Source organism: Palaemon carinicauda, chromosome 13 (genome assembly GCF_036898095.1).
Source record: "Palaemon carinicauda isolate YSFRI2023 chromosome 13, ASM3689809v2, whole genome shotgun sequence".
Taxonomy (NCBI): Eukaryota; Metazoa; Arthropoda; class Malacostraca; order Decapoda; family Palaemonidae; genus Palaemon; species Palaemon carinicauda.
In genome coordinates this window covers 23,008,732-23,036,260 of record NC_090737.1, presented here as the reverse complement: position 1 = coordinate 23,036,260, position 27,529 = coordinate 23,008,732, and the positions used below count along the sequence as shown (strand labels likewise).

Below are 27,529 nucleotides of genomic sequence, written 5' to 3'. Positions count from 1 at the left end.
TGCGTGATGCCATAGCACAGCTATCAGTCATTGATAAGTTCTCGCCTATTCTGACTTGGTTAAGGACTTTTCATAAGGCAGAACAGGGTAAATGTGTAAACACTGATGTTGTTCCCCAGTTGTTGGAATGCATCCTGCCATATAGTCTGGGGGAATAGTACAGCGGGAGCCTGAAGTTCAGGGGCGTTGCAACAGGTCCACAGTCAGAGAACCCAACAAAGTCCAGACTTTGTTGGCTACTAGACGATTCAAAAGACCACTCGGAACCCAATATCCGAGGCGTTCTGCTCATAATGTCTGCAAGCACATTCCTCTTGCCTGAAATGAAGCAAGCAGACAGGGACATAGAGTTGTCTTCTGCCCATCTGAGTATTTCTACTACTGGATGACACACGAGCTACGAGAAGATACCGCACCAGTTCTGGGGGGTAAAAACGAGAAGGTTTATCTCTTTGCGAAAGATCTTGTCTGCCAACCACAACCTGAGGTCTGTCTGTACATCTGACCACAGGGACTTGAGTCATCACTGTAAGGATCTTATCCTGAGGTGACCATTGGGTACTAGACGGGCCAGGGCTGATAGGTGGCCTAAAAGACTTGCCCAGCTCTGGGCTGGAAGCTCTTCTTGCCCAAGGGAGGGGCCTGCTACCTTCCTCAGCCTTTGAATTCTTTTGTCTGATGGAAATGCTTTGTGCTGTTTGGCATCTATTATCATGCCCTGATATAGCAGTCTTTAAGAGGGAAGCAGTTTTGACCTTTTGAGGTTTACCATGATCCCGGGATCTTGGCAAAGCCACAGAAGTTTGTCTCAATGTTGAAGAAGGGTCGTCACCGAGTCTGCTAGAATCAGCCAGTCGTCCAGATACCTTGGGAGATGGATCCCGATTCTACGAGCTCAAGATGACACTAGGGCGAACACTCTTGTAAAGATCCGAGGTGCCGTGGAAAGACCGAAACCCAGCAACTTAAACTGGTTTTGTTTCTGGTCAAATATGCTTCTTAGATACTTCATTGAAAACCGATGAACTGGGATCTAGACGTATGCATCCTTGAGATCCACAGTACATACACATGAAGTCCTGCGTTCTTACTACTTTTCTGACCGTGTCGGATGTCTCCATCTTGAACGGGATTCGACAGACAAATCTGTTCAAGGCCAAGAGATCGATGACTGGTCTTCAACCTTCAAATGCCTTTTTCACAAGAGTCGACTGAAGAAGCCTGGAGATCCGCCGAGGACCTCTTGGAGAGAACACTTCAACAGGGTCTGGTCTTCAGCCCAAAGGGCCAGATCCTTTGCGTAGGAGCTTGTTGGGACTGGATCCTGAGTCAGTGAAGGGAGAGATTGAATGAATGGGCGGCAATACCCTAAAAAAATCACCTTGACCATCCAGACTTCTGATCAGAGCTGCAGCCACCTTGGCCAGCAGCTTTACAGCCAAACCCCCCACAGGTGGGAGGATTGCCTGTCCTAGTGGGATCAACCTCTGCCAGATCCCCTACTCCCCTTCCCTCCACGGAAGGACTTTGAACCTTTCCAGTTGCCCAGAAAGGACTTTTTAGACACTTAGGCCCTGTTGTTTTGAGCCTGTAGCCTTCTTCATTGGCGGTTTGGGTGGAAGCTGATGCTTCTGTGGCAGAGCTTGATAGGAATGCAATATCAGGGTCCTATGGAAGAGGGAGTCTTGGATGGCTTCCTCCACCTCTCCGCCATCCGCTCGACGTCTTCCGGGTCTAAGAGAACTCCCCTCGAAAGAGATGTTTTTTCAGCCTAGAAAGAGAAGTTTTTCAGCCTAGAAACCTCGACTTGTGGAAGCTGTCAATGAAACCTTTCTATGATCGAGTCCCGTCTTCAGGATGGTATACCCCACAGGTTAACAACTTGGTGGGAGAGGAAGGTCTCCATCGACTTCCTGGTGGACTCACGAGACCAGTCCTGAGACCTGACCAAGTGACCCACCGATCCCAACCAAAGGTCCAGCCACGATGTAGCCTGATAGTTCGCAACCTTCTCCTTGATCATGATCTCTGAGGCCGAGTCCCGAAAATCTCTCAAAGGGAATACCCCTTGTGAGAGCCTCTATGGAGTGATCAAGAGGTAAAGCCGGAAGAGGCTCGTTCATCCCCTCATAACATCTCTTCTGCAGCACAAACAGGGGCAAGGGGAGCTTCCAGGAAGAGCCTGTTCGGAGGGAGGTAGAGGAGCCTATAACACTGCCTTCTTTCTGGCACTCTTCAACACCTTTGACCAGGGAAAAGCGGCACCGGCCCTCGGGGGTCTCCGAGTGCCATAGACTTGGTCAAGGACAGTGTCCTTTCCACCTTGCAGGGCTGTCGATGAGTTTGACACCCCATTGATGGTTCTAATGCAGGTCAAGGCATGCTCAGACTCCTGGTCCGTCTCAGTGAGCTTATGGATAGCGGATCTAGGCAAAAAGTCGTCCTCGAAATGAAATTGCTCATCCACCTCCGAGCTCTCACCCATAGAAGCCCGGTGTGAGTTGATGTCATTAAGGTTAGGGATAGTAAATAAGTCCTTCAGCTCCCTGCGCTGTGACCGGAATTCCTGAAGAAGAAGAAGAAGAAGAACGGCTCGCTCTTGCCCAAGAAAACGTTGGTCCTCTCCTGAGGGAGGAACTACGTCAGGATGCGACGGCGGACGAGACTGGTGGCATCACCTCTATTGGAGAGGTGGAAAGAGTAAGTCATGGAGATCACCCTTTCCTCCCTTGAGGGAGTTTCCACTTTAGTTCTCTTAGTTGGACGACTGCTCTCTATGCTACCACTTTGCGCGGCAGAATAGTGTCGCGTGAACTGTCTCTTCACACTACAGCTTTACCAGTTGGTCACTGTGTCAGCTAGGCTGGTCGTGCCAATTTCTCACTCGTCTCCAGACGAGCCCGCATCACCTTTCCAGGGGACAAGGGAACATCTCTCTTTACATTGGTTTTACCAGTGGAACACATACCCGCAACACATTCCAAGAAAACTTTGTGGCTCTTTCCTCCTGATTCCTCTTCCATGGGGAGAAAGCTCTCCTTAGAAGAAGGTCCTGGAATGGAGGAACCTTCGGTACTCCTAGTGTCTGAAGGAGACAAGCCATTGGGAATCCTAGGCGTGCCACCCAAGGATTGCGAACGGGGTACAGCCCCCCGTAACTGCCACCCACACTACACTGAATAGTGCGCTCAACCAATGGGGAGGGGGGTATCCCACCTGAGGAGCTGGAAGGAGCCCTAAGTCTGGGAACCTGAAAGGAAGACTTGTTAGTCACCTTACCAGCAGGCACGGGGTTTGCCGGGTGTTGGTACCTACCTCTGTCGATTGCCCTGAACCCGATCTTGGGAGCCTGCGAGAGAATCGGGGCAGTCGGTCTTAGGGACCGATGGAAGGGCCAATTGACAAAGCGGCGAAGAGTGGCAATGTGGCAGGCGAGTGCCAAGAAGGAGCCCTGCCACTTCTAGTACAGTCGCTGGCACTTAACTGGAGAGAGCCAGAGAGGTGGCGAATGTCCCTCAAAAGGCTGGTGAGACTGGTGACCGTCTCACCTAGAGTGAGGGTCTCTCTATAAAGAAAGATGATCTCTCCTCCCCTGGAAAAGTGACGAGTGCAAAATTGGCACGACCAGCCTAGCTAGCGCACAGCGACCAACTGGTAAAGCTGTAGTGTGACAAGGCAGGTCACGCAACACTGTTTACCGTGCAACACTGTAGCATGGAGAACAGTCGTCCGGCTACCAGATCCCGGGGGATCTACGTAGCAAGAGCCCAGAGGCTCAGTGAGACGAGAGCCTAAAAGCCCAAGATCACAAGAATCCAAAGGTTAAACATGACGAAGACCCTAAGTGACGAGAGCTCGAAGAGTCAACGCAACAAGAGCCTGTATGCTCAGTGCCACGAGAGCCCGGATGCTTAGTGCCACGAGAGCCCGAAGACTTAGAGTCACGAGAACCAGGAGGTTCAAAGTAACACGAGCCCAGAGGACCAGGGTCACAAGAGCCCGAAGGCTCTGGGTTATGAGAGCCTGGAGGTTCAATGTAACATGAGTCCAGATGCCCAGGGTCATGAGAGTCCAAAAGCTCAGCACGACGAGCGCCCAAAGGCTCAGCACGATGAGCACCCGAAAGCTCAGGGTCACGAGAACCCGGATGCTCAGTGTAATGAGAGCTCAAAGGCCCAGATTCACAAGAGCCCGAAGGCTCAGCATAACGAGAGCTTGCAGGTTCAGGGTCACGAGAGCCCGAAGACTCAACATGACAAGACCCGAAGGATCAGTGTCAAGAGAGCCCGAAGGATCAGCGTCACGAGAACCCGAAGGTTCAACGAGACGAGACCCGAGAGCACAATAAATCAGTGTTTACTCTACGAGGTGAGTGCACAAAGAAAATGAGACAGCGTGTTGGAGACAGAGAGATGCTGTGTTGTCACTGCTTAATACGCCATCTAGCAGCGGCATTTCAAACTCTTATCTCAAATTCTTGCTCGAGTAACAAAGCAGAAAATCAACCGAGTGACGACTCGCATCTCGGAAAACCCGTACGTTATTTCACTCACAGGTAAAGGTATTACTGTACTGTATTAGGGGAGAGAGTAAACAGTAAATTTATAAGCCCTTGTGTATTACTGGGCAGTAAGAGCCTTCTGTCTTCTCTATACAGGTAAAGGACTGTTCTACAATTGGTGTTACAGTATAATGTAGTAGTGAATACAATAGATACCAGTCCCTTTCTGCGAATGATAAGATGCCATTGTAGTTAAATGGGGAAAGAAAAAGGTGGAAACAATACTTCAGTTACGACCAAGTTGAAACTGAATCCCGTTTGATGCTTGTTGTTTTGTTCAAGTTAGCACAATCAGTGTATGAAGTAGGCCAAGTGTGAAAAGGGAAGGCCAGCAAAGATATCTAAAATCTATGAAACTAATAACTTATGATTCAAGGCAATATTCATTATAAGTAAATTATAAATGCTTAACAAATTTTTCCAGTAATATACTGTAGCACAGTATTACAAAAATATAACCTTAATGAAGTAAAATAACAAAAATAAATACATACCACTGCCGAGCCAACAGCAACACCACCAGCAGTCGCAGCCATTTGAGCAAAGAGACCTGGTTGTTTAGGGGCTGCAGCGGCAGCTGGTGGGGGAGGTGGTGGTGGTGGAGGCGGGGCTGCTCTAGGAGGTGGGGGAGGGGGAGCAGCCCTCCTGAAATATGTTATTTTCATTAGTAAAATAAATTTTTGAATATACTTACCCGATAATCATGTAGCTGTCAACTCTGTTGCCCGACAGAATTCTATGGAGGGATACGCCAGCTATCACAATACTAGAAGGGGGTGTTCTTACCAGCGCCACCTGTGGCCAGGTACTCAAGTACTTCTTGTTGACACCTCCTCAATTATTCCTCGGTCCCACTGGTTCTCTATGGGGAGGAAGGGAGGGTCAATTAAATCATGATTATCGGGTAAGTATATTCAAAAATTTATTTTACTAATGAAAATAACATTTTTCAATATTAAACTTACCCGATAATCATGTAGCTGATTCACACCCAGGGGGGTGGGTGAAAACCAGTGTACAAGATTAAAGGATAGCTAAGTATCCCATATTTCATATAACAGTTATCTCAAATAACAATGAAATAATAAGTACCTGGTAAGGAAGTCGAATTGAACCGTTACTCTGTCTCTTTTTTAAGTTCGTCTTCCTTACTGAGCGCAGCGTTCCTCTTGGAGGCTGAATCAACCCAAAGGTGCTAAAGTATACAGGGCTGCAACCCATACTAAAGGACCTCATCACAACCTTTAACCTCGGCGCTTCTCAAGAAAGAATTGACCACCCGCCAAATCAACAAGGATGTGGAAGGCTTCTTAGCCGACCGAACAACCCATAAAAAGTATTCAAGAGAAAGGTTAAAAAGTTATGGAATTATGGGAATGTAGTGGCTGAGCCCTCGCCTACTACTGCATTCGTTGCTACGAATGGACCCAGGGTGTAGCAGTACTCGTAAAGAGACTGGACATCTTTGAGATAGAATGATGCGAACACTGACTTGCTTCTCCAATAGGTTGCATCCATAACACTCTGCAGAGAACGGTTCTGTTTGAAGGCCACTGAAGTAGCCACAGCTCTCACTTCATGTGTCCTTACCTTCAGCAAAGCAAGGTCTTGTTCCTTCAGATGAGAATTTGCTTCTCTAATCAGAAGCCTGATGTAGTAAGAAACTGAGTTCTTAGACATTGGTAGAGAAGGCTTCTTGATAACACACCATAAGGCTTCTGATTGTCCTCGTAATGGTTTTGACCTTCTTAAATAGTACTTAAGAGCTCTAACAGGGCAAAGTACTCTCTCTAGTTCGTTCCCCACCATGTTGGACAGGCTTGGGATCTCGAACGACTTAGGGCAAGGACGGGAAGGAAGCTCGTTTTAGCCAAAAAAACCGAGCCGCAAGGAACATGTAGCCGTTTCAGATGTGAAACCTATGTTCCTGCTGAAGGCGTGGATCTCACTTACTCTTTTACCTGTTGCTAAGCACACGAGGAAAAGAGTTTCTAATGTGAGGTCCTTAAAAGAGGCTGATTGGAACGGTTCAAATCCTGATGACATTAGGAACCTTAGGACCACGTCTAGATTCCAGCCTGGAGTGGACAACCGACGTTCCTTTGAGGTTTCAAAAGACCTAAGGAGGTCCTGTAGATCTTTGTTGGAGGAAAGATCCAAGCCTCTGTGGCGGAAAACCGCTGCCAACATACTTCTGTAACCCTTGATCGTAGGAGCTGATAGGGATTTTACGTTCCTTAGATGTAACAGGAAGTCAGCAATCTGGGTTACAGTGGTACTGGTTGAGGAAAACTGCATTGGCCTTGCACCAGCTTCGGAAGACTTCCCATTAAGACTGATAGACTCTGAGAGTGGATGTCGTCCTTGCTCTGGCAATCGTTCTGGCTGCCTCCTTCGAAAAGCCTCTAGTTCTTGAGAGACTTTCGATAGTCTGAAGGCAGTCAGACGAAGAGCGTGGAGGTTTGGGTGTACCTTCTTTACGTGAGGTTGACGCAGAAGGTCCACTCTAGGAGGAAGAGTCCTGGGAACGTCGACCAGCCATTGCAGTACCTCGGTGAACCCTTCTCTCGCGGGTCAGAGGGGAGCAACCAACGTCAACCGTGTCCCTTTGTGAGAGGCGAACTTCTGAAGTACCCTGTTGACAATCTTGAACGGCGGGAATGCATACAGGTTGAGATGGGACCAATCCAGCAGAAAGGCATCCACGCGAACTGCTGCTGGGTCTGGAATCGGAGAACAATACAAGAGGAGCTTCTTGGTCATCGAGGTAGCGAATAGAACTATGGTTGGCAGACCCCACAGGGCCCAAAGTCTGCTGCAAACATTCTTGTGAAGGGTCCACTCTGTGGGGAAGACCTGACCCTTACGGCTGAGGCGATCTGCCATGACATTCATATCGCCCTGAATGAGCCTCGTTACCAGCGTGAGCTTTCGATCTTTGACCAAATGAGGAGGTCCCTTGCGATCTTGAACAACTTCCTCGAATGAGTCCCTCTCTGCTTGGAGATGTAAGCCAAGGCTGTGGTGTAGTCGGAGTTCACCTCCACCACCTTGTTAAGCTGGAGGGACTTGAAGTTTATCAAGGCCAGATGAACTGCCAACAACTCCTTGCAATAGATGTGAAGTTTCCTTTGCTCCCGATTCCATGTTCCCGAGCATTCCTGTCCGTCCAGTGTCGCACCCCAGCCCGTGTCCGATGCGTCCGAGAAGAGACGGTGGTCGGGGGTCTGAACAGCCAAAGGTAGACCTTCCTTGAGAAGAATGCTGTTCTTCCACCACGTTAGAGTAGACCTCATCTCTTCGGAAACAGGAACTGAGCCCGTCTCTAGCGTCATGTCCTTTATCCAGTGAGCAGCTAGATGATACTGAAGGGGGCGGAGGTGGAGTCTCCCTAACTCGATGAACAGGGCCAGCGATGAAAGTGTCCCTGTTAGACTCATCCCCTGCCTGACTAAGCATCGGTTCCTTCTCAGCATGCTCTGGATGCATTCTAGGGCTTGGAAGATCCTTGGGGCCGACGGACAAGTCCGAAAGCTCGACTCTGAAGATCCATACCCAAGGAAACAATGGTCTGGGATGGAACGAGCTGAGACTCCTCAAAATTGACCAGGAGGCCCAGTTTCTTGGTCAGATCCATAGTCCATTTGAAAATCTCCAGACAGCGACAACTTGTGGGAGCTCTTAAAAGCCAGTCGTCTGACGGAGCCGGACACAAGGTCATGATACTGCTGCACAGTCTGTAAACTGACAATCATGGGCAAGCGAGGAAGTACAGTGACAACCCGAATCTGTCTAGACTATCTGGGTCGTACAGACAACTCCTTAACGGGTTGCTGAGGTTGCCGCACTGCGTCACAACAAGTCCCTTCTGTTGGTTGTTGAACGTCTTCCCCGTGACACATTGACTTCGTAAACAAAAATCCTCTAACAAGGACTAAGCTTGGACTGCATGTCATGCAACACAGCTCAAGGTCTATGGGAGCAGGTGTGGTAACAGACGGGATTAGCGGCTGAAGTGGAACCATTACCTTCCCTGTAAGCATGTTATGCTTAAATAAAAGTCCATAAGAGGTTATGCAGCTAAAGGCTCCCTCCAAATGACAGAGTCCTCAAGGGAATATCAGAAGGAGGGAGAAAAGAACTTTCTCATCTACAGGGACCTTATCCTAGAAAAGCTAAGTTCTCTGAGTGAGGGTTCACTGGTGCAAAAGCAGCAGACTAGAAGGCAACGTTATGAAACTGCTTGACAGTCTAGTGAGTTGGCAACAACCCAAGATATGTTGAGAAGCATGCGGTAAGGTATGCAGAGCATGATGAATGCAGAGTATGCTGTATGCAGAGCATGCTGTATGTAGAGCATGTGTTGTATGCAGAGCATGCTGAATGCAGAGCATGCTGAATGCTGAGCATGTAGTAAGCAGAGCCTGCTGTAAGGAAAGCAGAGCGTGTGCATGGCGTTTAACATTCCTCAGAAATTCCATGACCAGTGCTAGAGTGCTTTATGCATGCTTGCATGGGGTTTAAAAAATCAACATAATGTTTACCTTACATTCATAACTCATGATTCATATTTTTGCCATGGTTTGAAAATGGAGGTAAGGTATGCTGAACAGCAGAGTCAGAACGAGCTGGAACAACAACAGTGGAAGGTGCAGAAAGTTCCTGTTCCTGTGGTATGAGTGGAGCGTGAAGAGACCGAGGCTGCGCAGAACAAGGTAAAGTTCCCGCAAGCAGAGGTGTCTGAGGCGCAGGATCAGGGTGCACGGGTTGAGCTCGGTGCAGCAGCTGAGGAGACTGACTCACAGGTGGAAGAGGTTGTACCTCCACCGAGAGTTGCACCACCGGTGGAGCAGCCAGGGGAGGAGGAGGAAGAGTGGGGTAATCCTCCTGATCCCAAACCGAAGGTTGCCTTAAAGAAGGCTGAGGCTGAACAACACTGGGAACAGCGAACACAGAAAGAGGTTCAACATCGTACGCCTGGCAGATGGTGCTGCGACTGGGTGCAGCGAGTGCAGGCGGGTTGAGCACAGGCTGAACGGGTGCAGGGGAGGTGCAACACTCTCAGCCCGACACTCACACAACAGGTCCGAAAGCTGTGCTTGCATGGACTGTAGTAAAGTCCACAACATCGTACGCCTGGCAGATGGTGCTGCGACTGGGTGCAGCGAGTGCAGGCGGGTTGAGCACAGGCTGAAAGGGTGCAGGTGGAGGTGCAACACTCTCAGCCCGACACTCACGCAACAGGTCCGAAAGCTGTGCTTGCATGGACTGTAGTAGAGTCCACAACATCGTACGCCTGGCAGATGGTGTTGCGACTGGGTGCAGCGAGTGCAGGCGGGTGCAGCACAGGCTGAACGGGTGCAGCCGGTTGGTGCACCACCGGTGCAGGCGGGTGCAGCACAGGCTGAACGGGTGCAGGCGGTTGGTGCACCACCGGTGCAGGAGGAGGAGGAGGTGCAACACTCTCAGCACGACACTCACGCATCAGGTCCGAAAGCTGTGCTTGCATGAACTGTAGTAGAGTCCACAACATCGTACGCCTGGCAGGTGGTACTGCGATCAGGCGGAGCGAGCATAGGGGGGGGGGGTGTAGGAGCACTCTCAGCCCGACAAACTGATGACTGAGGAGAGTCAGAGCTAACCCAATGACTGCATCCGGGTTGTTGAACTTTACTTCGTACGTCTGGCATAGGTCTGGACTTTACGTTTAAGAGGTCTTGAGACCTGAGACCAGCGTAACTCTGCCTTTATTTTCTCCTCTAAATCTCTTCTGCAGACGAGCAAAATAAGGGCTCAATCGTCTGCGGGTGGGAGTGACGGTCTCTGTAAGACACGCCCACAACCACCGAGGATACTTCTGTGCGCCGATCAAGGCCTGCCGAACCCTTTAATCCTTCGACATTGCTTCTCCCCTGGGCTTGGGAGCTTGCAAGAGGTCCCGGACTGGGAGGACGACTGGCGCGCACAAAAGTACCCTCACGCATAACACTGACATACTTTGCACTAATCACTTATCACTTTGATTTCTGTTTGCACTTATTTCACTGAACTCGAAACTTTAAGTGGTTTGTACCTGAAACACGCAATTCTATCCTTCTCAAAAGTTAGTAATTGCGAAAACAGAATTACAATGTAACAGAAAAATCTAATGAAAGAAAATTCAGTGGCTGGAAAGAGACTAAACACTAGATCACTCTAGAAACGTTTAGTTTCTTCCCCTAAAGAGACTAGGGATAAGAGCAAAACGATAACGACGTTACTCGTACGCCTGGCAGGCTTGAGGGAAACGTTTATCCTCTTTCTCCCTCCGTCTCTATCTCTCTCTCTCTCTCTCTCTCTCTCTCTCTCTCTTGACTTAGAACCTGAGAGAAGAGCCCAATCATATATATCGTTAAAACATATTATTGTTAAAGGAAAAAACTGAAATATTTCCCAAAAAGAAAAGTTCCTTATTAGGATCAAAACCATTAAGTTAAGAAAGAATGAACAAAACGCTAGACACGGTTACTCTTACTGCAACGTGAAACCGTGAACATTCTTTCTCTATCGTAACGATAGAGCGCAAGTTGAAACGTTCTGAACGTCAACAACTGCCGAGACAAACAAAACGTTAGTTCAACTTTGAAAAAGTACAAGACTATCAAAGAAATTCTTTCAAAGACCTTAAAATAGCATAATATGTTAACAGGTAAAACCGAAATGACGGGCTCACGATAATTAACTTCGGTACCAAGAAAAGACCGCCTACTATTAGGAAGGTCGAATATAAACAAATATAAAAATTAATTTTAATAAGTTTATAATAAAAGGAAGTTAATCGAAGAGGCCTATAAGAGGCGGAGAGATATAAAATAAATCTATAACTTTTGTTAAGCAAAATTAAGAAAAAGAGTCTATACTCTCTTAGACACCAACACTTCCGTCTAAGGGAAGGGTCGGCCATTGAAAGGTGAACGAGAGTTCATACTCTCTTCGTCACCAAAATTAATCAAATTAATTCCAAAAGCTAACTAAGCTAAAATAGAAGTTTCCAGTAAAGCGACAGCCGAAATCAAAGAGAAATACTTCACCAAAGTCGTGAAAATACTCCAAGAACATAAGCGTATCCCAGAATGTCTTGTCAGAAGCACGACAGAGGAATAATTGAGGAGGTGTCAACAAGAAGTACTTGAGTACCTGGCCACAGGTGGCGCTGGTAAGAACACCCCCTTCTAGTATTGTGATAGCTGGCGTATCCCTCCATAGAATTCTGTCGGGCAACAGAGTTGACAGCTACATGATTATCGGGTAAGTTTAATATTGAAAAAATACAAATGCTGTATTAATACCTAAAAAAGGACGTGAAATTCATGAATTCTGTATTGTATTTATTGAATATTAAATATACATCTGACTGGGTCTAGTAATAAATACTTTATAAGACGAGGGAAAAACTATTACAGTACACAATAAAACAAATAATCTGCCAAATCTCACTAAATCCTACATTAGCTTAATAAATGTAAGCCTCAGTGATGTCAGGTCACCAATACAGGCAGTTGCCATTAACTACACTATGCATTGTCATTAATTGTGAAAAAAATTTGCATTTCCTTAATAAAACTATCTTATAAAAAACATGAACAAACTATTTACTCATACTCTACATTCAAAATACGGTAAAAGGAATTTGTGTTCACATTCAGAACAAAAATATCAGCCCTTTATATTGCTAGCTGGCAGTATTTACATACATATCTACTGTATGATACTTTCATATTTGTACTTGAGCAATGCAGAGTAAACATTTTTCATTAATTAGCTAGCTTGAAATTAAATATTTTTTCAGGGCAGAGGATTCAAGGTTTGGCATTTTCTTGTTGCTTTCTGACTAGATATCAGATTTACCACATCTACTCATACATGAATGGGAAAAGGGATACCTAGGAGTTCAAACGCACCATAACCAACAAATCGGTGATCAACATTATTTTTCTCTGCAGATTGAATTACTTGAAAGAACCTGTATGGGTTGAGAGGCTTAGACGAGCCAAAGATGCATCCTAGACAGAGGTAACTGCCCTAGTTTATGTGTGGTTTCAAGCCCATTCAGACTGGCATCTCAATGCACTGTTAACTTTTCCAATAACTTTTATTTTAGTTTAAATGTATATCCATATAACTTGGTGCTTAAGATGGTTAGTAGTTGCACTGAAAAGCCAAATTGGAAGGTTTTGGAGAACTACAACTGAACTCAGAAAGGAGCCAATAGAAAAAGCAGAAAGGTGTCCATGTGACTTGACATTTCCAATGTGTACATTATGGTATAATGGTAGACTATCCATAGCAGCGGTTACTGTGGGGTTGCATGGAGTCATTAGCAGCTCGGGTAATGACACACCAACATAGATAGGGTAAAATACGGGTAACTATGATTATAACATATTTCTACGATATCTCATAAGACCTTTCTGCCGATCTAAGAACATTCTATAAATTATTTTCCCAATGTGCTTTCTCCAATTCCATAGACAAGAGTTGGGAAATGTCATAAAAGGACATGGCTATTAAATCGTGATGTGGTAGATATATGATATTCTAATTTCTAGTCAAATACATGAACCAAATATTTTTCCTACTAGCTATCTTGTGTTTTATCCATTTCTGACCATGAATATAGGTGGGCATACACACGTTCATGAGTTGTCCTATCCACTATAAAAAACAAAAAAATATGGGGGATCGCATGAGAAATTGCAGTTCTGGGTGGGTATAGAAAAAAAATTGCAGCAATAATAATGGCTAGAATTACATAATAAACACAAGATAACCCCTTGGAAAAATATTGTATACGAGATATATAAGCAACAGGAAACAAAAACACATTTTCAAATTTACCTAGTGTATAATTCATATGCCATCCATCAAATGGTTTTTACTACACTTGCTACGTTCCAGGAATGTGTGCATATATATATATATATATATATATATATATATATATATATATATATATATATATATATATATATATTTGAAAGCTCTTAATTGGTTAAAAAAACAGATAATGATGTCATATAAAAATACAGAACAGCTGGGAAAAAGTGAATACAAACAACGCATGAGCAGTAACTAATAATCAGTCTCCAAAAAATAAACCACGAGATTAAGACCTCAAAATAGACTTCACATTTTAATCGATCGATACATAACTTATTAAGGCCCAGCCTAGGGTGACCAGATGTCCCAAACCTATGACATTTATCCAGTCTCACATATCAACCCTCCAGGGATGCCCTTCGTCCCATATTTTCCATATTTGAAAAAAAAAAAATTACTACTGCAGTTTTATTAATCTGAGTTCATTGCATATGTTCAAACAAAACACCATCTCTTAAGAGCAGTTGGATTAAGTGCAAAATATGACAAATGAGGAAAAAAATCTTGAAAGGATTATGAAGCGGTTTTCATCGCGTATTTTATTGTCTGCAATTTATTCACTAAATCATAGCAAGTCACTTTAGTTATAATATCCTTTAAAGCCGTAAAACATACTTTATTGCAATATTGTAATGCTATGATACATGTAATGAGCTGCTGCTTGTAACAAAATCTACAATGAATGCACTTTATAAGAAAAGAAAGTCAATGAAGTAGGTCCTGGACAATATGGACCCAGCCGAGGACTTCGAGCAGCGTCATTATGTGCGTAACTTCACACAAGTTGTGTGTATATATTGTTCAAGAACTCCAATTCAGGTGTCTCGCATTTCAATTTTCAAAATCTGGTCACCCTGCCCTAGCCCTCATTATTCATGGAGAAAAATGCAAAACTAGTTTTGCTAGAAATGAGAGTATTATACATCAACCAAGGATGTAGAGACCCTTTTTAAATGGTTGGGACAGACCAGTTCAGTAATTAGAATGTGGGTAAATATTTACTATAGTATAATATTCTGAACAAAGAAACTAAGACATATTCCTAGTATATTCATAGGTACTTTGGGTAAAGGCGTAGATCGTTGGGTCACCAGGTCTGCTGCTTGCATAAAATATGAGACACCTTCCTATTAGTGTCCATCGTCACCTACAATAAGAAGCGTTTCTATACATACGGTGGTCAACAAACTAGGACTATTTGCTTAATAGTTATTGCTCAGCCATACTTTGTTTTGCTAGCAATCATAAATTATTTCCTTGCTCATGTTCTGGTATGAGGCACATGCTGCACACAGTTAAACGAGTGAGAGAGTATTTTGACATACAAACAGTTTATGCCCTAACTGCCTACACACCTCTTGTACTTTGAACTATTCCGAAGCAAATAATTGGGGGAACCACAATTCTTAAAATATTAAGTTTTAAAATTCCAAAAGTTATGACAGTAAAATTAAATTTCTTAAAGGGAGACAACTCGAGAATGCCACCAAACTTAAGGTTCCGCACCTAACCTAACAGCAATATCCCTATCCTTACCCAAGTCCTAAGCTTACTCCTGGAAAGGGAACACACTAGATCATATTTAATAAATCATAAAATAAGTTTTATATCATATTCAATATAAAAAAAAAATTCCAAATAACGAAAATAGATTTGACAAGTAATAATTAAGTTACGTCTGTTCCATCCAAATACATATGGTATTATTATAGTCCGCTAGAATTAATAAGGCATAAGCACAATTCTTCATGACCTACGTTGGCCGGCAAATGGTCACCTTCTAAACTGGTTTATTCTAAATTAACCTGACCAAATCCGGTTATAATGAGCTACTAACCAAACTTAAGGGGCTATAATATAAAGTTGGCAAGGGGATTAATTGTCATTAAATATTAATTTGAGGTAAAATGTGACAATGAAATATTCCAGGCCAAAGAACAATCTCGGCTAACAGATGAGGTACGGCTGCATCCAGTACACATTTTACCAATTTTAAAGCAAAATATTGCTGAAATAATTAATTCCCTTTATAAATACTTACGGTGGAGCTCTTGGGGCAAAACCTCCTCGACGAGGCATTATTACAATATATTTAAATATCTAAAAACACACAAATAGTAAAGCAGAAGACGGAGATGTGTAACGTTGTCTCACGGTGTCGTCAGTTTCATAACACTCTGACGCACAGACATTAAGACTTAGTCAATGACTTCGGCTTTTAAATTTTGTAGAGATTCTTATTGTTAATTTAAATTTTGTAGAGATTCTTATTATTAATTTAAATTTTTGTAAAGATTCTTATTGTTAATTTAGATTTTTGTAAAGATTCTTATTGTTAATTTAAATTTTGTAGAATTTCTTGTGTTAATTTAAATTTTGTAGAGATTCTTATCAATTTAAATTTGTATAGATTCTTATCTAATTCATCTATTACAAATTAGTTATTATTAGAAAAATATAACCAAGATGTAATATTCTGAAATATCATCCATATTTTTTATGATTGATTGTGTCATGTTCTCCTCTTGTAGAATAAAAAAAAAATTATGTTAAATAATAAGCCAGATTAACAGCATCTAACATGATTACCAAACAAAACAAAAAATACATTAATAGGAAATTAAATCTGAATAAAGGACACGACGGTTGGATTTAGTTAGATATTTTACTAACACATAGGTTAGGAGACGAAGGTATTAATCAAATACAGGAAAAATAAAATCATACAACACAAATAATGGTGTCCAATGGTGAACAGAGAGTTGAAGCAAATTTGTTATTATTATTATTATTATTATTATTATTATTATTATTATTATTATTATTATTATTATTATTATTATTCTTATTATTATTATTATTATTATTATTATTATTATTATTATTATTATTAGCTAAGCTACAACCTTAGTTGGAAAAGCGGTATTCCAATAGGGAAAATAGCCCAGTGAGGAAAGAAAATAAACTACAAGAGAAGTAATGAACAATTAAAATAAAGCCTCATAAAAACAGAAACAACACCAAGATAAATGTTTTATGTATGAATTAAAAAGACTTAAAAAACAAGAGGAAGAGAAATAAGATAGAATAGTGTGCCCAAGTGTACCCTCAAAACAGAGAATTTTAACCCATAAGAGTGGAAGACCATGTTACAGAGGCCATGGCACAACCCAAAGTAGGAGATGTGCAGTATAGAAGTGTGTTTTAACATTTACAATGCACCCCTCACTGGTGATTATCAATAGAATCAGTTGTATGGTAAGTTTCCAACATGATAGAATTAAAGAAAAATATGATGTTCCATAATCTAATACATCCTTACTCAAAAATTTTGATAGCAGAGATAGTGGATTATTATTTGAAACCCCATAATGAACTATATGCGAGAACGAGAAGTATGGAATAAACAGTCTCAGAAATTTCGAGAAGAAATACTATGATTAAAATGAGAAACATTACCGATAACGAAAAACTATAAGAAAAAGGGTCTATATATGTATAGATCTTGGGAGAAAAGATAAAAGAAAAAGAAAACTAGAAGCAGAAGAAATAGACAGATTCTTAATTAGCTTAAAAATATGGCATTAATGACAATGAAGAGAATACAGGATAACAATCTTTAAAAGAAAATGAATGAAAATATTAAAAATACTGGAAAAATAACTGGACAGGTCGGACCACAGGCAACTTGGCCCGCAGCCATCTAATTTAATTTTAATTTTATAATTAATTTTTTCTACATGTAAACATTCAGTGCATACCAAAATTTGTGTAGACAATATAACATTTATCAAAACGAGAAAACAACATTTGTTTACACATCAGAAACATTTAAATCAGAGTTATCTACAAATAAGTGCAATGTTTTAATTATTCATTATATATACTGTAGTATGCTTCCTCAATTGAAAGTAAAGTATATACAACGGCTCCAAACTATAACATTTCCAGTTGTCAAAGATGACAGAGAATGGCTTTTTTTATTCACAAATAATACAATTTTTAAACTTTTGCTATTTAATTGAATGAACTGAATTTTATTTCTGGCACTAACTTCTTTATTCTTTAACTTATTTCCTGATTTCAACGTTTGTGGATAATGTGCTTTTCTTTTTGTCGTGCTTCAGTCTACTGTAGCATCCACCTTCATTGCCTCTACATATCCTTAATGTCACTTTCTATTCATTTCGTTTTCCCCACTCCTCCACAATATACATTGAGTTCCCATACTTCCATTTTACCTGAAAAAAACTATCTTTATATTTTGGCTCACTGAAGATGTCAGAGGTGTTTGTTCAGTCCTGTTTCAAGTCTTCCCTCTACATTCGAGGGGAAAAGTCATTTGTGAACACTATGCTGCCATCAATATCAAAATGTTTCAATAATTTGCAAATTAATGGATTTTTTATTACCCTGAAGTTAAGACAGACAGTAAATATTTCCCAGGGACATGAAACCGAAACTGAAAGAAGGATAAACATGGGATGGAGAGATTTTGGTTAATAAAATGAGATTATGAGAAGTAAAATGCCACTCTCTAAAAATAAACATATTTAATCATATGGTCCTACCAATATTAACATATGCATCAGAAACTTGGAGTTTTATGCTGTCTTCTTCCTTTTTGGATCATAAATGCTTACTTATTTCTTAAACTTCCTTCCAGTCTCTTTCACGCAGTCTTATAAGTATAACTAGTTATCCTTATAACTTCAATTGGGGTAAAAATTATCTTGTTCTATGAATCTTAAAAATCATCCTTCTCTGCACGTGCTTCTAGGGTCACTTCAGGAAGGGGCCTGCTAATAGCAGTATTATGCTGAGCAATGCCGCAAACTGTGGTGCTGTATGGGTGATCTTCTACGGGTTGCTCCACTGGATAGAACAGTTCATCATATGGGTCTTCAGAGTTCTCGTTTTCTGTACTTGATTTTGCAGACAATGCAGCATGATTATTTTCTCCTATTGCATCATCAAAACAATCTCCATCAATGGTCGTGATAGGATTGGAGTTCCGGTGAAGTTCATCTTCCGTTATCTCTCCGACCAAATCTGCATAGTCTTGTGGCAACAAATCACAAGGGTCAGAGTAATTTTTGTTCAATCCAACTTTCTCAATCGGAGGGGCTGGAGCAGGTGGTGGAATGTTCTCCTGGGCTAAACAGAACGGCATTTTTCTGAAAACCACGGATGGTTGACTCTTTCTCGATTGCTGAATGTTCTTAATCTCATGGTTTAGTTTTGCTCTAAAGCTGAGAGTCAATATGCTCACAAAGGCTAGTGCTATCAGCGACACCACTGCAACAGTTCTGTGTCCTGGAATGGAAAGAGTAGAGTAAAACTGATGTACAAATTTTGAAAATGAGAGTATTTCACTAATATTTCTCTTCAATTGATAAGCATGACTGGTTCTATTGATTCTTTGACCCCATATACTACAGCATACCTACAAGGATTTTAATTGTGGATATAGATATATCATGAAAACTTTATTAGATTTATAATAAATAATTAGAAATAACTAAAACCGTTTATTTTGAAATAATAGACAATTGTCTTACATACCCTAACTAGGATCATAGAGGGGTACCATAAATATGCTCAACAACAAGGTCTGGCTACCATTAAGCTCTTTAATATAAATCTACTATCCTGAACAATGGAATTAACATTCAACTATGAGACATTGGGGAGGGGTTTGTTTACTTTGCTTTAAAGCAATGGTTTGCACATAAAAAAAATCATTACATTGTGTTTTGGGGTCTACAAGAGCATCTAGGGCAATTCACGGGAAGTAAAAGCACTTGTCCTGACCTGGAGGGTGGTCAAGCCCTTGATAATCAGTCAAGTTCCAAGTACCTTATTTTTTCATTGGTCAGTAATTTGATTTAAAATACTGAATACCAACGGAATTGTGAAGGGAAAAGCAAAGGATAAAAACCCTGGAAGACTTTGCTCTTCAAACTAGAATAACAGAATTCTTTGGAATTTAGAAGAATAGAATTGTGAAAATGTAGGCTACATCTTGGGAATATTTTGAGATCGGGATTTTTCTTTTTTTCCAAAGGACTAATAAGATTCTATTCTGAAGGCAGTCTGTAAGAGTGAGAGTCCAGGTTGATAACTAGCGCTGTTTATCAAGGTTTCAATGACCACAAAGGTCCTTTGACTGGCCAGATATTACTACATTAGATCCCTCTCTGTTACAGCCAATTTTTCCTTTACCTACACATACACCGAATAGTCTAGTCTAGTGTATATACACCTGACAATACTAAGCTAACCCCAAATTTCTTCTTCATTCAACTACTGCAAATGTTCATTGGCTACTTTTCACTTGGTAGGAGATTCTTTAGGTGTGGTAAGCAGCTCTTCTAGGAGAAGGGAACTTCAAAATAAAACCATTGTTCTCTAGTCTTGGGTAGTGCTATAGTCTCTGTACCATGGTCTTCCACTGTCTCGGGTAAGACTTCTCTTGCTTGAGGTTACACTCAGGCACACTATTCTATATATTGCCTTATTTCTTTCCCTGACTGGGCTATTTCCCTTGTTGGAGCCCTAGGAATTATAGTATCCTGCTTTTCCAACTACCGTTCTAAAAATACAACGCAATCAGTTTAATGAGACCAAATATGAATGATGTAATTAGATATGAAATGAAATAACAACTGATGGAGTGTGAAGCCTAAGACTGAATTATGCTATCACATCATAAATCCCCAGGTTGGGCACTAGAATATTCAATAAAAAGTTAATATTAAAGATCTGTCAAAAGATATTTCAGGCATGCTAATTTCCTTGTGTAAACATTTCAATTGTTATTCATACTTTGATTTTATCCACTGCTTAAAACAGCCCCAGCTCTATAACAGTATGGAAACACACCTTGCTGCTTATTTTCTTTAATTTTCACTCAATTACAGGGCCCCACTATAGTCACAGCAGAGATTCCTGACGAAATAAGCAAGGCGTGAAGTTTAAACTATTTGCAGATGACACACAACTTTACTTCTCCATAAATTATATACATGACACTACTGAAACTCTAAACCGAATCCTTGATAGGATTAGAGAATGGATGACATTTAAACAACTAAAATTAAATGAGAACAAAACTGAATTCATGGTGGTGGGCAAGATAAACAGCGTGAGAAAATTAGGTGATATTCAAATGAACATAAATAATGACTCGGTGCCGATATCTAGTAAAGTTCGAGATCTAGGTGTATTTCTTGACTGTAACCTGTCTCTAAATGCCCAAATGAATAATGTAATAAAAACTGCGAGTTATCATCTATGAAATATTGCGTTTATAAAAAAGTACCTGGACGAAAATTCCGTAAAGAAACTTGTGATAAACTGTGTTATTACCAAGATTGACTACTACAACTCTATCTACTACAATTTACCAAAAGTGCAACTTAAGAAATTACAAAACATAATAAACAGAGGAGCAAGACTGATAAAAGGTGACCCACCTAGAGAAAGGACCACCCCTATACTAATCGATTTACACTGGCTGCCGATTAAAGCGAGAATTGAATTTAAAATATGTACAATAACCCACCAAGTTATCAGAACCGGGCGTCCGAAATACTTAAGAGAATTGCTATATATTGCACAACCAACAAATCGTGTCGGCACAAGAATAGTTACAGATGGCTTCAAACTATTGGAACTTAGATATATGGCTACTGTAGGCTCCAGAGCCTTTAAATATGCGGCCCCGAGACTATATAATAAGCTCCCCCGAAACATTCGAATGATTGAAGACATTAAGGCTTTCAAGAGGAAACTGAAGACTTTCTTATTTCATGAGTCTTTTGACAGAGACGATTTAACAATAAATAAAGAATATGTGACATGAAACGTTAAACACTCTGAATGAATAAGATAAAACGACAGTGGAGGTCCTGTAGAGAGAGGGGTTCCCCTGCTGTATGGGACCGGAAAAGCAGCCATTAAAGTAAAGTAAAGTAAGTAACCCCCTCAGGACATCATAGCCAGTCATGTTATCTTCCACGTTAACAGCAATCACAACACATCCCCTTAAAGTGATTATAAGTTACTATAATTCTAAATTTGTAGGGGAGATAACATAATTGGCTATGACATCATCAGCGGGTGGGGCTTATTTTGCCCGGAATATTTACGGCGACTATAGTGTCATTGAAAATATGGTTCAACTTCTAAAACAATTTTGATGCTAAACCGCCAATACTTTAGCAGAATAATTATACCTGGATCAGAACGCGTTGGGTAGTGAGGAGGACACCATGAGACCTTTGCTGATCCATTAACAGTCACTGTCATATCAGTAAAGTGTGGAATGACTTCTGGAATATGAATAATTGGCTGAGGTACACCATCTACCAATATCTGGAAAGACATTTTAAAGGTTTTGACGAATGCAATTTACTTGAAATGAGAAATGGACTGATCATTCTTTGTAATGATATATATTGTTTACAAAATTCTAACAATAATAACAAGGGTGAATAATTATTTTACTTCGATATAAACAGGTTATCATTGCATGAAAATCTAAAAGATAGTAATGAGTCAAGCAAAGAACTTAGATCCACGTGAATGACTGAGTAACAACGGGATTTTCAGCTAGACCAATTCACTGAAGTGTAACCCTCTAATTATTTGTTTATCTTATTCCATTAAAGTGATATATCTGTATGCATTTCTAGGGGACTCACCAAAATACTCTGCACATTTCCTTGGACATCAACTTTATACCAGTGACGCAGAACAGGCACTTGTTCAGGCAGTACTTTTACTGCTTGCAAGCCTTCTGGATGAACTTCAACACTATTGAATTCTTCTTCACGCCACAAGTAGAAGGTTGTTCTTCCAGCTTCTTTATCCAGACCATTCTGATTAATCTGACACTCTGGAAGACACATATTTCTATCAATAACTTACGGATTGAAGGGCTGTGAAATAAATTGAGCTCTGTAACATCCTGAAATCTTCATGTAAATCTCAAGCATGAAGAACCATGCTCTTGCACTAAAAGATTTTGATTTTTAGTTGCTGGTTTTTTAAATTTTTAAAACTAGGCATTTACATCATCTATGCTATATAAGTCACAATACTCAGACATTAGATATTAAATTTTCCGTTGAAATCCAGTGCAGTGCCACAAATAAGGAAAAACTTACAAAGATTCAAAATTCACTGTAAATATCAAAGACTCGCATTACTAATTAGAGACTACTTTACACAACTGTTATCTGCAGAGTGTATCTGGAATCATAATGCATACTTATATTAACACAATGAGGAGAAGTGACATTGTTAGGCTCCCCAGTGAGCGTCCTTACCTAATGGGCAGTTGAAAAACACTTTTGTTGCATTACTTGCACCTCGCTTGTTGATATGAATTGCCAGAGGCGGCTCTAAGGAAGACTCACAAGCCTTGGTCATGTTGCCTGCAGTGGCCAATAGTGCATAAGGGTGTTGTCCTCTCTTAGCATCTGTTCTCTTTATTAATTGGAGCTGTATAAGTGACCAATTGCCTGTACGGGGCCACACTAAAACAAGTTTGTCCTCGACCCCATAAAATGTAATATTACCACTTATCTCCGAATCCCATACAATTGAGATGCTCTCTGAGCCAGCTTTCTCTCCAACCAACTTTCCGGAAATGGAGATTCTCGACTTGTTCAGCATTGGTCCAAATCCCAGCAATAAAATATCTTGGAACACAATTGGTTCTGCAAGGGGTGCTGCCATACAGTCTGGAAAATAGTTAGTTTAGCATGTTAGTCTTATAAAAAAACAATTAAAACTGAAATCAGATTATCTACAAGGAGTTAAAGATAGCTACTCTCTCGGCTTTAGCTGCAATCAACAATGCGCCATTCACCCATTTTTTGTTTCTTCCATAACAATACCCTTTTTTTCTAGTAGGCCTTTCACACTACAAAACACTTTCTGGGCCTTTCCCTTCTTCTACTATTTTAGCACTTACACATATCTTCCCACTTATCCCCCTATCAATTATATCCACACTGCAGACACTACAATACACGAACAAATCATTTCAACAACAACTTTTTTATTTCATTTTTTTATTACATTTCACTTCCAAAAAGAAGAGTTACCTCAGTAATCCGGTCATTCATTTCCGATTTGCTTCTCACAAACATTAAAGTCCTATACACACATCCTGCTACATTTCTTGCTTCACCTATTATGTGAGACATCTTTTATCATCTTATCATCATTAATTATATCTTTTCCACGATATTTATATGAAACAACCACTTCCATCCTCCATATTAACATTCAGTATTCAAACTTCCTGGTTTTCATTTATCCTTATTAACCTACTCTTTCGAATATTTACTTTCTTTCACCTCTTCCTAACAACTTTCATTAGTTACTGCCGCTTCTCTTCGCCACCCCTAATCCTAAAACAATCCATTTATAAATCGTTTTCTTATTCCAAAGCATTATTCAGTACCTACAGCCTTTGTTTTCTCACACATCACCCCTTCCGTACTGAGGTTCAACAGTCATGGAGACATATCACACCTTTGTCACTGACACAGTTAACAACAAACCATTAGTCCAGCTGTTGCTTTTTTTTTTTTTTTTTTTTTTTTACAATCAAACCCTACATACACATTGCCCTGGTAGACAAGTGATATGTTCAATAGCCTCAAAAACCCATAAAATAAAAGTTGTTATGAACTTTGTTATCGAAAATTAACTTAATTTTCATATGAAAAAGGGTATCTAGGTGATTCTTAGCCTGTGTAAAAGGTGTAAGATTGGTGATTTGAAGTGCGTTTCGGATGGAATTGTTCGTCTTGTCCTCTGCAAAAAGGAAAAAAAGTAGTTGTCCCTCCGAAAGAAGGTGTTAAAAACTGTATGATTTTGACTTCAGTGATTTCGAATAATGATAGTACAACAGTATATATAACGGGAAAATAATCACACGCACACCAGAGAGAAATGTATAGCGAAGAACGTTTTGCTTGTAAAGACGGGAGCAAGATTATGTTAAATTGCGAGTGATGCGAGCTATAGCAGAGCAAAGACCATTTGTACTATGCGATTAATTAGATAATTGAATTAACGTCAAAATACTTGCCCAATCATCTAACGCATGTAGTGCAGCATGTAACGTCTGCCTAAACAGAGGACTACAGAAATAATGTTAAATTGCAAGTGAAGCCAGCCACAGCGGAGCAAAGACCAACTGAACTTGGTAATGAAATAATTCAATTAATGCCAAAATACTCACCCACACAGATGACATGTGTAGCAAAGAATGTACTGCTTGCCAAAATACGAGAGCAAGTATATAATGTTGAGTTAGGTGACCTATAACAGAAATGCCAATGAATTGAAGTAACACTCTCAATTAAGTATGGTGACGATGCAAACATCTAGGAATTACTCCATAGAAATTGATCTACAAATGCTTACAAGATTCATTGGCCCTTTTACCGCTTAAAACACACATATTTATTCAACAACGACTTTGAAAAGTATATAGCTAGCCCCCAAGATTTAAAATCTTTTATTCCCACGTGTTTGGCGAGACTGGATGTAATGTCTTGCATGTACGTAGACTCCTCAAACGTTGACAGCAATACACTTGGTTGTTTGTCCTACATAATAGCTTCACCTAAGATGTCATATCAAGATATCGTCATTCTCTTCTTACTGTTTTTAGATTCAATAGGATTTTCCATTTTTTCCTATTATCATAGAAAGTAGACCTTCCGAAGTTGAATTCTTCACACAGCATATACAGTACATACTGTACATGCTCCGCTTTTAATCTGGTCAATTACTTTGAAATTTCCAGTGATGGGAATTCATTTCCGTTTCATGTTCATGCCGCTAGAGGTACACTTGAAACTCTTTCACACTTTCTAGCTTCCATGAAAAAAATGAAAACAATTAGTTTTGGCAGAGCAATGTATTGCAGGTACTCCAATACAGCATTTGCGACGCAAGCCATGATCCCGGCATCCAACAGACAGCCACTCCTTCTTACTAGAAATAATGGGGGAGGAAAAATCCGAGTTATGAAAGCCTTGCCAGTTTCTCTTTCCCAAGTAGATTTATAAAAAATATTTCATTGGAACAATTTATTTCCAACAATTCAGACTCCTTCCCCTATATATTAATTTCCATTTGCCCTTAGAACCAATTCTTGCCAAATCCATCGCTTTCTCTGTCAATTACCTTTGCATATAAATATCTATTGTCTATAGACCTTACATGCGTTCAAAAAAAAAAAAAAAAAAAAAACCAGGTAGGCTACCGATATAGATTCTAAAAAAATTTCTTGTTCAGCCTCATCCTTTTCCATCTTTGGACCATATAAACCAACTTTCATATGGTGTACTCCGGTCAATCAATCTTACCAACGTAATCCTCAAACTTTGCGTTCAGATCTTCCTGGACAGTACCATCCTGTTCGTAATGCTATATATGCAGTTAATGCCATGAAGCTCAATACTACACAGTATTCTAGAAGTTTTAATACAGCTATGACCAAATTGAGGAATGATCTTCCCAATCAGGTAGTTGAATCGGTTCAACTTCAAAGGTTCAAACTTGCAGCAAATGTTTCTATGTTGAACAGGCTGACATAGTGTCTTTTCATAGTACACACACACACACACACACACACACACACACACACACACACACACACACACACACACACACATATATATATATATATATATATATATATATATATATATATATATATATATATATATAAAATATGTTGTTACTGCTCTTGAAACATTTTATTTTAATTGTTCATTACTTCCCTTATAGTTTATTTGATTCCTTTCCTCACAGCTATTTTCCCTGTTGGAGCCGGGCCTTGGGCTTATAGCATCCTGCTTTCCTCATTGGAGTTGCAGCTTAGCTAACAACAACAAAAACAACAACAACAACAACAACAATAATAATAATAATAATAATAATAATAATAATAATAATAATAATAATAATAATAATAATAATAATAATAATAAATATTTTGTATTTTTTCACTCGTCCCCTGACACTGATGGTGCAACCCCCTATACCTTTTATCAATTTAAGCTAAGACAACAATTCTATGCCCTACTAATTCCTACACACATTACCCTTTTATTTTTTACCGTGCCAACAAATCCAGCTTGATCTTCTTAAACAGATCTGTTACTATATATTTTTCTCACCTGCATCACACCTATTCCATTTCAAGATTCCAAGACTTAGTATGGTTTTTCATTTTTTTTTTTTGGCAATAATAATGATAAATATTGGACTGAAAGTTATATTTCCCCTGCCCTTTGGCGACTTTCAAACCACTCACTCACTCAAGAGTGGTTACTTTTTTCCCGGCATCAACCAGCAATGGGATATTGCTAAACCTCTGGTGCTTTTTAGGGCAGCATGTCGTAGTACCACCATTTACTACCACAGCCGTAGCAGCACCATGAAACGATGGACCTCACATCTGGTATATAAATTTTTTTCTTTAAATAGTTGCTCAGAAACAAAAAGACAAGTTTTATGGAGTTAGTCTCATTTAAGGGATTGTGAAGATAAAACACACACACACACACACACACACACACACACACACACACACACATTCGTCTTTTAGTATCAGAAATGTGACTGCTGATATGCGTTTCCGGTTTTCAGTTAACACTAAAAATGTTAACAGCATCCAAAACAAATGGAAAAAGAATATAGTGATCTCATTTTTTACGACTGGTGTGAATATCGATAGATTCGTAAATGTAACAACGAATGTGTTTTAACGAAAGGAAACTAATTTTATTATTTTTTTTTTTACTTCACGAGGTCTTCACAATCCACTAAATCCGGAGAGTGAAATGATACTTTGAACATTATGGTTTGTTGTATCTAGCTTTTTTAGAGAGAAAAAAAAAAATTCTTGGCGCAAGCAATGGCTTTTAGAAGTCGATGGATAAAGCGCATATGCAACAATTACGATTCACATACACAACGATCCAAGTCACAATAGCTATTTCTAATATA

General features: G+C 40.3%; 2 protein-coding genes across 3 annotated transcripts in view; both read right to left on the bottom strand.

Annotated features, from left to right (window-relative positions):
- The window catches only part of Chchd2 (Coiled-coil-helix-coiled-coil-helix domain containing 2), a 61,174-nt gene extending 45,494 nt beyond the window's left edge, over window positions 1–15,680 (bottom strand). Inside the window, exons 1-2 of the mRNA XM_068385437.1 lie at window positions 15,522–15,680; window positions 5,056–5,206 (exon numbers count right to left, since the gene is read on the bottom strand). Coding sequence (XP_068241538.1) covers window positions 5,056–5,206; window positions 15,522–15,559 — 189 coding nt within the window. The 5' untranslated portion in view covers window positions 15,560–15,680. The remainder of the gene's footprint in view (window positions 1–5,055; window positions 5,207–15,521) is intronic.
- Window positions 15,681–16,368: 688 nt separating this feature from the next.
- The window catches only part of LOC137652212 (uncharacterized), a 67,120-nt gene continuing 55,959 nt past the window's right edge, over window positions 16,369–27,529 (bottom strand). For both annotated transcript variants that reach the window (XM_068385432.1, XM_068385431.1), the window contains 4 exons: window positions 22,816–23,232; window positions 22,189–22,382; window positions 21,721–21,859; window positions 16,369–18,796 (listed from right to left, as the gene is read on the bottom strand). In XM_068385432.1, coding sequence (XP_068241533.1) covers window positions 18,228–18,796; window positions 21,721–21,859; window positions 22,189–22,382; window positions 22,816–23,227 — 1,314 coding nt within the window. In that variant the 5' untranslated portion in view covers window positions 23,228–23,232 and the 3' untranslated portion in view covers window positions 16,369–18,227. The remainder of the gene's footprint in view (window positions 18,797–21,720; window positions 21,860–22,188; window positions 22,383–22,815; window positions 23,233–27,529) is intronic.